Genomic DNA, 13127 nt, shown 5'->3' with positions numbered 1-13127 from the left:
CTGCCTGTGGTTTCAGAAGTATTACCTTCCAGAAACAATATTAAATAGTGGCTACAAGTCCGAGTCCAGAGCTTGGGTTCAAGCCCAGCCCTGCCACCAACACATTACTTGGACTCTCTTCTGCCTCAGTTTTCTCATCTGTGACATAAGGGTAATAATAGGACTTTTGTCATAGAGTGGCTGAGAGCAGTAATGGATTTAATACGTGAAGAGAACAGTGCCTGAAACACAGTAAAGTCTCATAGGCAGTAGCAATTATTTGTATAACTGGCACATCGGTGAGCTCTGAAGCACCCAGACCGGACAGACAGACAAAAGTAACCAAAACAGGAGGGTGGGGACATGTCTGGTGATCACCTACATCTCTAGGTGCTACTTGATGTATATGCTCCTAAGGAATGCAGTCCAGGGAGAGCCGCAACGATCAGCACTCTCCCCCTGAAAAAGAACCTCAATACACCAATTTGAGAGATCGCTTAAAAAGATAATTCTAAAGTGCTGTGTAAACATTTAACTCTTAATGCCAGTATTTTCCTAATTAAGATTGCCAGATAAAATACAGGATGCCAAGTTAAATTTGAATTCCAGATAAATAATGAATAAATGTTTACTGTGTGTTCCCTATGATATTTAGAACACACACTAAAAAAATTATCGTTTATTGGAAATGTAAACTTAACTTACATTTTTTTTTTTATAAAGTTAAATCTGACAACTCAAGGGGCTCCTGGATGGAAAAGTCGGTGAAGCATCGGACTCTTGGTTTTGGCTCAGGTCATGATCTCAGGGTCCTGAGAGATCAAGCCCTGAGTCAGGATCTGCGCTCAGCGGGGATTCGGCTTGGGATTTTCTCTCTCTCCCTCTGCCCCTCCCCCTGCTCGAGCACTCTCTAAAATAAATAAATAAAATCTTTTTTTTTATAAAGATTTTATTTATTTATTTGAGAGAGAATGAGAGAGAGCACATGAGAGGGGGGAGGGGCAGAGGGAGAAGCAGACCCCCTGCCGAGCAGGGAGCCCAATGCGGGACTCAATCCCAGGACCCTGAGATCATGACCTGAGCCGAAGGCAGTCGCTTAACCGACTGAGCCACCCAGGCGCCCACAAATAAAATCTTTAAAAAAAAAATCTGGCAACTCTATTAACAACCCAAGGTTCAGATAAATGTGTCAAATTAGTTAACGCCCATAAAGCAAGAAAATCATTTGAACTAAATAAAATATCTTGAGAAGCAGCATGGTAAGTAGAAAGAACAGAGATCTCAGAATTAGGCAAATCTGAGCTTTAATTCGCCATCCTGTGCCAATTTATAACTGATGGATCTCGAAGACATTAGTATACCGACCCTAGCCTCACTGTCTTCACCTGGTAAATGGGGTTTAATTTACCAGTTTTAAGGGTTGCAGAATGGATTACATGAAGCAACACACACTTAACATTCCCCTGATACAAGACAGGCAATGAATACCAGTTCTCACTCAGTTCTTCCTCATGCATTTTAGCTCCAGAAACTCAAATTTCCCATCACAGTGGCCAAAACCGAAGAACTCATTTTATCCCTCAATTATTAAACAAAACAAAGTGCTCCGCAAACTGTGCCCACAAAGACATGGCCCTCTCCTGACCATCTCCTTCCACTCAGCAGGTTCCTTTGGCAGATGGACTTGCAAGTCTCCCCTGCTTTCACCCACTGGGTGTTACCCAACTATGGCTGACCAGAACTCTTTTCTTCTGATTGTGCTGAACAATACATGAGCAGAAAACCTTTAAAATAATGCCACACTGCGATTTCCTCACGTTTTTGTTCTCTCTCGTTTTTTTTTTTTTTTTTTTTTTTTTAAGAAAAAGGGCACATAGGGGCACCTACATGGTTCAGACGATTAAGGGTGACTCTTAATTTTGGCTCAGGTTGTGATCTCGGGGTCGTGAGACTGAGCCCCAAGTCTGGCTCTGCGCTCAGCAGGGAGTCTGCTGGGACTCTCTCTCCCTCTCCCCTCATCCCACTTATACCACTCTCTCTAAAATAAATAAATAAATCTTAAAAAAAAAAAAAAAGAATAAGGGTACATACACTCATTTCAAATTATCATATAATGCTAAATGCAAAATTCTGTTTCCTTAATTTAAAAAAAAAGTGAAAAATCCTACTCACTCATTTGAATCAATAAAAACTCTGTAAAACAACTGCAAATGCACAAAATAAAATGATTTTCCACTGTGGCTCTTGTGCCTAGGTCTCTCTGATTCAGAGTCATACCACATGGGGGATTATTTTCTAATGTTCATCTTACAAATTGCTTAACTAACAATATGCGGTCCAACTTTCCATTTAGTATACCTTATCTACTCTCTACACACTGTGACTTTTTTGAAGGAAAATTAACTAAATATTTCGGCAGTTTAAGTAGTGGGAAGGAAAGAATTAAGATTGTAGATACAAAGGTGCTGTTTTAATCAGCTTATTAAATATAACATGAACATGTATCAATCAACTAACATTTAATTTCATGGTCTATGATTCAAAACTTTTCAAAAGCGTAACAGTACAAAGTTATCAGCATTTACTTAACAATTCCTTTCCAATTTTGTTTTAACTCATGTAAACCATACAAAATGCTGTATGACAATTGTTACATGTCCTCATAGACTGGAAGAAGGCATGATTAGGAATTAAAATACGAAACATAATTTGAAATTTATCTGTCTTGTGAGATATCAGAACTCGATCCAAAAAGAAAAACACCTACATATATAAAAACACAGCAACAGAATTCCTAAAGTTAGGGAACTCAATATAGGAATCTTTCATAAGTCTATTTCAAACATTCCTATCCCCAACAGACAAAACTCCGATGAAACAAACCACTAAGCTAAAGTTTGTTTTAAACTGTTGCTGCAGAAAATGCAAACAAATCTCTATAAATCTCATTTAGAAAGTAAACCGCCTAACTGCACATTCATTTAGGAGTATTATACAAAGATTTCCCATTACAGAGTCACATTTTGACTTGGAATGTTTGTGCACACACTTATCTCTTTTCTTCCACTGAAAAAGAGGTTTCTTCATGATCTGAATGATTTACTTCTTCACAGAATGATTTAGCTTACCTAAACTCTACTTTTGTGAAGGAGCGGTGAAAATTATCAAGAAAAGCCAGCGAGCGGTTCTGTTCTCTATTTTGCCTGGTAGCAAAAATCGCTATCGCTTTCGCTTTCAAAAAGTCCATGGGGGAGCCTGGGTGGCTCAGTCATTAAGCATCTGCCTTTGGCTCAGGTCATGATCCTGGGGTCCTGGGATCAAGCCCCACATCGGGCTCCCTGCTCGGCGGGAAGCCTGCTTCTCCCTCTCCCACTCCTCCTGCTTGTGTTCCCTCTCTCACTGTCTCTCTCTGTCAAATAAATAAATAAAATCTTTAAAAAATAAAAAAATAAAAGGTCAGTGTCAGACTATTATTTCTTCCTCAAGTGGAGGAGGGCCTGAGGGTAAGGGTCATTAACATCTTTTACTAAGACAAAAAGACTCAACTCTGGTTGCTAAGATACCAACAGACAGATTCACTTAGAGCAGTCAGGACCAATGATTAGAGAAATCTCCCCACAGAACAACACATTAACTACAGCGGGAACCCCTAAGGCAAACAAACAAAATCTCAAAGGCATAGGTAATCCCTGCCCTTGAAGAGCTTCCTATCATCTGCTGTTTGTATTTAAAATTACAAAGCACATTTTAAATATTTTTTTTTTTTTAAGGAACAGAAATAAGACAACAGGAAGAAGAGATGGAGGGAAGCTAAAGAAATGTGAATGTCAAGGTCCAATGTTTCCTCTGAGTCTGCAGAATCACATCCCCTGGTTCACTATTTTATTGAACCGAATGAGTCAGTACCATGTGCTGCTGACTCTTCTGGGCATTAGTGACCTGCTGGTTATAAGACAAAGTGTGAGCCCTCACTGAGCTTGCATTCTAGTGAGGAGACAAAGCAGAAGTGCTGTAAACGTTGACATCTCTGCCTGTGTGCAAGTATGGAAGGTTCAAGAAGCTTCAGAGGGGCATGGAGAAAGGTCGGGAAGGCCTCGTCTCTATTTAGCGATTACTATATGCCACGTGTTGGGCTAGGCAATGAGACAGACTGAACAGGAGGCACATGTTCTCTGTCCCTTGAGTGTACTCAGGTGGGAGGTCCAGGTAAAGTAACAAGGAATTCTTGTGATGCCACTTACTGCCCCTGGAAGTCTGACAAGTTGGTAACGCCTTCATCAGGAATAGTGACACTCACCTTCTAGGGTTGTTTTGAGCACTCAATGTTTATAAAACATTTGGCACACTGCCTGGTAAACCACAAATTTTATTATTACAGTTAAGCGTGCGTGTTCTAGAATTACAAGAAATGAGATTGGTGGAAACTGAGGATGGCAGAAAAGGGGAAGAGACAATAAAAGTCTTTAAAAAATCTAAAAGGTTGGAGAAATGGGTTCACATGAGGACTTGCAAGACATACTGCAAAGTGTATTGACGACCCTATAAGAAACTGGATACAATGGAATCACATCACACACCCAATTAAGAGACAAGAAATGAACTGGCAGAGAAGAAAGGAGAGAACAATTTAAATACTACAGGGGCTCTGCCACCATTTCACTCAATAAGGGAATATTTCAGAGTGAATGAGATTTACAGAGAAAATCAATCATCTGTAGTCCTACAGGCAAACTCAGATCCCACGTATCAAGTGTGAGCACCTCACCTCACTGTTAAGTCTAGATATAAACAAAGACCTGTTTTTCAGTACACATACCCTACATGCAAATGTACTATTTAATTTGGCATACAAGTAAGTAAATAGCTAAAGGAATTTTAATTACGTGTGATTTTCATCACCTTTTGTATTTACTTGATAACTAACTCCTGCTTTAAGATGATCTACCATATGATCTGCATTTGACAGACACACAAATGTGCCCAAAGGACTTGGGGCCAGTATACAGCCAAGCCAGGATGCCTGCCTCATTCTGCCTGGCTCCAGATCCCTGCAGTCTTTCCATGATGCCTGGCCATCGGAGTTTGGATTTGAAGGGACAGGCTAAGTTTAAGGAGGAAGAAGATGCAAAACATTTAAGAGGAAAGGTTAATAAGATGGATGGGTATTTGTAAGAAAAGATAAAGACATTAAGACCAAAGACAGAGAAACCAAGTCGGAAGCTGGTGTGACATATGCTCATCACAAATTTCCAAAATAATATTGATTTCACATATTTCAGACCTCTGTGCATACTGAATTTTGAAGTTTTATGGAAATTCAAACATTTCAGCATCCAAACTGTCCGAGTACCTTTCACATCCAAAGCAGCACACGTGTGTACGCACACACAGACACACACAACTTCACCAAATCATGTGTCCATCCAGACCTAAAGCAACAAGTTCTACTGTCTTAGAAACAGAAGGGAACATATGCCAATAAATCAATGGGAAAGGATATAAGTCAGAGATAAATGAATGCTGGGAGTAAAGAAAAAAACCTTCAAAGTACTAGGTGAATAATGGTGCCTCTGATTAGTAATGATGAAATGGAAAAATTGAGAAAAGTAACAAATAGAAGTGTAAGTCAGTCCTCAAAGGAAGTCTTTTGAAGTACATTCCCCCAAAAATTCTACAACAGAATTCATGAAGTATTTACTCTGTGCCAGTGTACTCACACTAACAAATCTATACATTGAATCACATTTCCCACTGTAATTTTAGCAATTCTCCCTTACCTTGGAGGAAAAGGTCTCCAGCCCCAATAAATAACAAAAGCTGTCATATGAAATAATAACAATAATGATAATGACAGGAGTTACCGGGGCCATGCATCACGCTTTTACAACTCATCTTATAAAGTAGATACTTTATTCTGATTCTACCCGCGAAAATACTTTCACATTCTGTAACTTGCCTAAAGTTGTCTCACACCATGGGGTTGGGACTCCACACTCATGTCCACCTGACCAAGGCTCTTAACCACTTTACATTGCTTTTCCATTTTAAAGATTCAAACGTTCCCATGAGAATTCTGCATTTTTTAGTGCACAGTTTATGAACACAAAATAATTCTCCCACGCAGTATTTTACAAGAAGTAACTACGATGAACAGTCAGCACCTTAAGTGAATTCAACTTTTCATCCCCAAAACAAAGACCTTCTTGTGTTTATTACTATTTCACATCGCACAAGTACTATCCATGAATGGCACATAAATTGATAAAAACTCAAAATAAAAGGAATACGTTGCTGGAACAAGTCAGCAAATAGTGTCTCAAAAACTTGAGAAATCAGCTCTACCAGATTCTCGTTAAAATACTCTGTGTGTACAGGGGCTTAATAACCTGTAGTTTTTTTGAAGTGTAAATTTTACCTGGGTCATTATGGGAATGAGGCACCACAAAGACTTGAAGGGGCTTAGAGTCCCATTCATTAAATAAATAGCTAATGTCAAATCCTTGTTTCCAAACTCCACCATCTGGATTGTCAAAAGGAATTAGACTGTAAACATCCAACATCTAAAAATACAAAAGACAAAATATAGGGGAAAAAAGAGTAAATTTAACCATGTATTACCATTTTTAATTTGAACTTAATGTTGGAAAATATTTGCTCAAAGCTAGTCACTGTGTATGTATTTTACTAGATAAAACTATTTCTGTAGACATTAACTGAACAGTTTAAGGCAGAAAACATTTAATTACCATTCAAATTCTTAAAATGCTACTGTGTTACTTAACTATCCTGATAAATAAGCCCCTCCTCCATCTGCTTCTAATGAAAAATAATTTCATTCAATTCCTTCTTGCCCTGCTTTTCTTCTAATACATTTTAGTGGAAACTGATAGGAACTAAACAGCAAAGAAAAAATTTCTTGATGAAATGTGATTATGACCAAATATTTCAGCATTTTCACAAGCAATACTGATGATTTTTTTTACTTTGAGTTGTCTTTATTTTACAATTAATCACATATATTTTAAAATCTGTATCTGAATGGAAATGCATCTACAGCTGTTCCTTCATTTAGCAAATGTTATGTTCACCTTTTTCATTCTAAAACTAAAACTACAACTGAGTGAATGAGGCATAATCATGTAAAAATGGAAATTTTTAAATGTTCAAATGCTCTCTATGTTTCCAATGTAGTAGTCTGAGGTAATAATCTTTTTGGACACAAAGGAAAAAATATTGCAGAAAAAAAAAAAAAAACCTAAAAGCTGGTATTTTTCATATCCTCTATAATACTAAATGTGACAAAGAACCCAAAACTGATTTTACCAAAATTTGACTTTGGTAAAATTTAAATTATGTAAAAATTATATATAAAATTTTAATTACATAAAAATCACTATATATTATAAAATATATAAGCGGGTTACAAAGAAACTTAAAGATACCGAGCAAATTATGTAAAAAGTGAATGCAAAGTATTTTAAGGCAACAACATATCTCTCACTTCAGAATGTATGACTTTAATAAATAAAATAAAATGCTCCCAAGGATGAGTCAATAAAGGGAACCAGCTGGAAAGGAGGATGTGTTAACAGTCTCTGTTATTCCTTCTGGTTCTTTCTCCGGCCCTGCAGCTCGCCCTGTACCCCACTGCCTCGTTCTGCCTGCCTTCTGGGGTTCTTCAGCAATACGGCTGTTTCTGTCCAGCCCAGATTTAACAACCCCCTCCAAAAAGAGTTTTGTTGTTCTCCTTTAAAAGGTACTTATTTAAAACCTATACGAAGCCAAGACTCACAAAAATAGATATACCTTCACAGCACAGAATCCTGATAGTGTGGGAACCTGACCACACACTAGTTGATAAGATTATGGGCACAAGGCTTGGCCAACTCTGTCTCCAGCTGCTGGCTTGGTCTGTGAGCCACAGGCTTCAAGATCCTATCACATTCTCTGTCCCCAGAAGTTAGTAGAAACATCTACTCCAAAGCAAGGCCAGAGCCAACCCATTTTGTCCAACAAAATTAAATTAAATTAAATTAAATTAATTGACGAGTACAGACTCGTCACCAAGTTTGAGCTCAGGTCTAAGGTACAGGTTAAACACAGCTCTCTGCTAACTGGCAGAACAGAGCACATTTGACACACCTTAAATTTAAGAAAAGCAGAAGTCCTTTCTTATCCTAGTTTACAACTCCACCACCCTCTAGAAAAGCGCTATCCAAGAGAAACAGAATGCAAGGCAAATCCGTAATTTTTTTAATTAATTAATTAAATTAATCCAATATACTCATAATATTATCTCCACATATATGTAAAATGAAACAAAGTATTTTGTATTCGTTTTCATAGTAAGTCTTCAACACTTAGAACACATCTCAATTCAAACTAGCCACATTTCAAGCGCTCAGGAGCCACACGTGGACAGTGACTTTCATACTGAACAGCACAGCTCTAGAATATTTCCCTTCCCTCTCTCACAAAGAGATATTCAGCAGAAGGTATCGAACCCTACACTGTGTGAAACCTATAATGTATAAAAGATATATAGTAAGAATAAGGCTTTTCTTATACTCTTAATAGGAAGATAAGAAAATCTCTTTGGTCAAATTTAAACAAACCTCTAAAAGTCTTCATCTACTAGACAAAATAAGACCTAAAAAGCATACAAAAAGGCCATAATCACAAAGTATAAAATAATAAAAAAAATAATTAGGGAAATAAAGAATTACAGAATTTTATCACTAAAAACAACTTTAATGGTCATGTGACTAATCCAGTCACTTTACAAAAACAGAAACTAGAATCCAGAGTTTAAGCAACTTACTAAGTTAAAACAGACACCAGATCAAAAAAGAAAGAAAAGCAAGAAAATCCCAATGATCATTAACGAATGCATACATTACCTGCACATCTGAATTCCGACTTCCACTTTGCAAAGCGAACGAACAGTCTTCAGGGTCCACTACAAGGGACAACTGTTTTGATGGCAGAAGAGGTGCGCCAGCACCTTGGCTGAAATTGCCTTGTGAACTTTTTGGACCATCCTCCACAGACTCACTCAAATTGATGACCGAGTCTCTAATGTTTGAGATGATCTCATTATTCTCAGCTAGCAAACGCTCCAAATGGTCTATTTTTTCTTGCAACGTTGAGAGCTGGCCCTACAATAAAAAAGAAAAAGGCAGCTATATGAAACTCTAATATAGCTCTGCTGGGGCACACACATTTTTTTTTTTTAAATTATGTGCCTGCCCAAGAGGGCAGCCACTCACCCTTCACTTTCCACTTTTATAAGTGGGACCACAAAAAGCGTGGACGGCTGGCAGTGTTGAAACACCAATTTACAACAAAAAATCTCCGTGGCTGCAATCTTTGTTTAATCATATTTTAAAATGTGCAAGAGAAAAACCAAAAATATTTTGGGATATATTTCCTATTGCCCCCAAACCCAATCCTAAAAGATCTGTTGAGTTCTCTATAATAGCTAAGTATAACATATTATGTTCAGGTATGAAATTTTAAATTTTAGTTAAATGATTCTAGTTACTTGAAAGGGTCAAAAAGTATGAACCTGAAAAAAATCATTCCATTGTAGTAACCCTAGTGGACAATCCTAAATAAGAAATATCATCTACAGGAAAATCAATTAGTCAACCCTCAATTAGCCACATGCATGAAAAGTAACCACGCTATAGGTCACGTAGACTGCTTCTCCTACATTGTGTGACTTTAAGGGTTTTTTTTTCTTTTAAGATTTTATTTATTTGACAGAGAGAAAGCTAGAGACAGAGCAGGAGTGGAGGGGGAGGGGCAGGGAGCCTGATGTGGGGCTTGATCCCAGGACCCTGGGATCAAAACCTAAGCTGAAGGCAGACCCTTAACCGACTGAGCCACCCAGGTGCCCCAACTTTAAGGTTTTTTAATTGATCCTCACATTAAGAGGCTTGTCATCTTTATAACATAAAACTTGTTGTAGAGAGTAGTATTTCAGCTTATGAGAGCAAGGACAATCTTTGTCTTATTCATTCCTATATATAGGGCCTTAAATACGTGGTAAATACTTAAATATCTGTCCCATGGCCCTTATATTTCTGGAACTCAACAATAATTCTTTAGTGAGCACCCACTGTACCAGGCAAATGCTACATGCTGGGAAGACAGATACACATAAGATATGGGTCCATACCTGAACACAAAAAGTGGCACTCTCACAAGCAACAGCCTACCCAAAGTCCACACTAGGGTTTAATAAAATAACTCTATGCCCAGCGAACAAATAACTCTGGACACCCAAAAACAAAAGTTCTATCACCAGTAAATAACAGGAAGACAGAAAGAAGAAGGAATGAAGTAACAGGAAGACAGTAAGAAAGAGGAAGGGGAAAAAAACACCTGAATGTCCAAAGGTGAAGAACTGGTCAAATGGTACATCTATATCATGGAAATGTTTTCAGTCACTGAAAATTTAGAAATATTAATTCCTTAAAAACAGAAATACGTGAATCACAGACCTGTACCCCTGAAACAAATAATGTATTATGTTAATAAAAAAATATATATATATATGGGAAGGTACTTTCAGAAGATACAGTAGAGAAAAAGTTTAAAAAGCATGCATAAAAAAAGTAGTAATTTGGTATCATCCTTTTGGAAAAAAAATTATGGAAGACCATAATCAAGATGGTAAAAACTGGTCACGGCATTCACAGGGAGTCCCCAAACCTCACACGGGCCAGTGCCCGCAAACCTCCTAAGGCAGTCCACCTTGGCAGCACTCGGATCCAGGAGCGTCACAGGGGTCACCACTGGAAGAACATCTCTAGGATTCTGCCTGCTTCCTTTTGTGGAAATTTACAAGAGGAAGGTTGACCCGATCTTGAGGCCACAGCGGTCAGGGCCCCGCCGACTAGAGCCCCTCCAGCTCCGACCCGCGGTCCCCCTCCGGAGGCAAAAGCAGCTCCGGGGTGAATTCCAGAGCAGAGCCACCTCCACACCAGTTCTCCCACCCGATCCGGCACCACTGGCAGAGTGAGAGGCAGCCCGAGAACGAGAGCCAGGTCTCGAGGCAGCTCAGCGCTGCTGGGGGAGGCCGGTTTCCTCTGACAAGGCACAGGGACGGGCTGTGCTGGGGCGGCTTCCTTCTCCCCAGGGTTGATCCGGAGCCCTGTCGATACATGTCACTGCACCCCGGGCGCAGGGCTGTGCCCGCACGGGGCTGTGTCTGATCTGGGGGCAGCAGTGGGGCTGGGCAGGAGGACGGTGAGGACGGCCGGGCAGGGCTCCGCTCACTGTCTTCGCAGAGCCCCATGGAAGAAATTGGGGACAAGCTGGTCAACAGGAGCCTCCCTCAACGGCTCCCCGGCGTGGGGCACGTGCACCAGGCAGTCGGTAAGGGCTGGTGCGGGCTCAGGGGGAGTGTGGGGATGAGGGCGCTCAAGGACCAGGCTCGGGGAGGGCCGGGAGTGTCTCCTGCCCCGACGCCATCCGGGACACTGACGACCCGGGGTGCCACGACGGCTGTGCCCCTTACATGGCCATGACCTCAACCCAAGGGGTCTGGGCTGCTCCCTTCACAGACACACACAAACAGACACACACGCCAAACACACACACACACCGAGTCCTTCAAACACACACACACACACACACACCTGGTCCTTCACACACAGACACACACACCCGGTCCAGCCCCAGCCTTGGCCAGGTACAAAATCACCCTTCACATACGTGGAAGATGATCCGAACCAATTTGGATATTCTGTGGCACTTCAGGACACGGACAGAAATAGTTTTGCAATTTCTGTGTTGTGAATTGTCCCTCCTTTACCACAGATCAGCCCCACCATGAACCTGAGTGGGCCCTGCCGCTGGGGGCGAGCCAGAGGCAGTGGGCGGTCCGTGCTGACAGCCTGAGGAAGCTGGTGGAGCCGGGCCAGGCCCTCTCCTGTGGCCCCTCTCCCGGAGCACCTCCCAGAGGAACGCCTCCCCAGCCCTTCCCACACCTGCTGCTCACCAAGGTGAGCAGGGCCCCCCGTCCCGCCCGGAGGCTCCCCCTCACCTGCGGGCTGTGTGTCTCGGGCCTGGCACGTCCCCTCTCCGAACCTCAGGTGTCTCCTGGGGACCCTGCGTGCCACGAGGCCAGGCCCCACACACGGGGTTGCCGTCGGGCCTGTTGGGACGGCTCCCCGACCCTGTGGCCGGCCCACGGGGAGGGTCGCCTGGGGCTGAGGCGGTTCCTCTTCACCGTGAAGGAGGTCTCTGCCCCAAGCCTCGCTGTCCTGTGTCCCGGGCAAAGCCGCATTCCTGGCTGTGAGGAGGTTTCAGATTCCATCTGGGGCTCCCATCCTGGGTGGAGCCAGAACAGGGATCCCTGGGGGCTGGCAGAGGGGCCCCAGAGCCACTCAGACATCTGAAAGGTGCTGGCTGGGCTTCATCGACTCCACACATGGACAGGAAGCCCCTTCTAGACATTTTCCATAATTCAGGGAACAGGGCAGACAAATGTCCCTGCCCCGCGGGCCTCTTTCTAGGTGGGGGTCCGCCACTAAGCCTAGACGACAAAGCAGAGATGGGCACACGATGTTGCGTGGGACGCCCTGCCGGCCTCCCCTACATACGGATCCCTCTGCTCTCATTGTCCGAAGGATGACGGGCCCTAGGACGAAGAAGAGCCCTTGTCTCAGAGGTGGTGAGGGAACGCGGGGGACCGGTCAGGTGCGGAGCCATGGGTCTCGTGCACATCTGCCGCAGGGCTGGGTCATGGTCCAGGAGCTGTGGGCAGGTCGTCTGTGCACACCTGGCCATGACACACCTGGCTGGCCCTCTCGGTGGGGAGGCCTGCGTGCACCTGTCCCCCACCTACCCCTGGAGGAGCAGCCACGTTCAAGCCTTTCCATGTCCGACCCTCAGGGACAGTTGGGAACCTGGGTCAAGAGAGGCAGGGACTGGCCCAGGACAAATGAGGGGTGCAGAGTCCAAGGAGCTGCTCTCCAGTCCCAACCCTCCCATGAGGTTTGCTTTGGGGGTGAGAGCCCCTCAGATCCTCAGGAATAGCTACCCACACCGTCCCATGTGGGGACATGACCTTGCCATCCCCAGGCACGTAGAGGCACATGCACCTGCACACCCACCCCCACACCCACACACACACC

General features: G+C 42.4%; 1 protein-coding gene across 1 annotated transcript in view; it reads right to left on the bottom strand.

The window, feature by feature from the left end:
• The window catches only part of LOC135363088 (alpha-mannosidase 2-like), a 153633-nt gene extending 140543 nt beyond the window's left edge, over positions 1 to 13090 (bottom strand). The window contains exons 1-3 of the mRNA XM_064583782.1: positions 13040 to 13090; positions 8880 to 9137; positions 6395 to 6539 (exon numbers count right to left, since the gene is read on the bottom strand). Of these exons, the coding sequence (XP_064439852.1) occupies positions 6395 to 6539; positions 8880 to 9137; positions 13040 to 13090 (454 nt within the window). The remainder of the gene's footprint in view (positions 1 to 6394; positions 6540 to 8879; positions 9138 to 13039) is intronic.
• Positions 13091 to 13127: the final 37 nt, after the last annotated feature.

The sequence above is a fragment of the Mirounga angustirostris genome, unplaced genomic scaffold (assembly GCF_029215605.1).
Source record: "Mirounga angustirostris isolate CCGP_5_RB_7025 unplaced genomic scaffold, mMirAng1.0.hap1 SCAF_18, whole genome shotgun sequence".
NCBI classification, from domain to species: domain Eukaryota; kingdom Metazoa; phylum Chordata; class Mammalia; order Carnivora; family Phocidae; genus Mirounga; species Mirounga angustirostris.
Note: the sequence above shows the minus strand (reverse complement) of the source record. Positions and strands in the feature narration are given on the sequence as shown.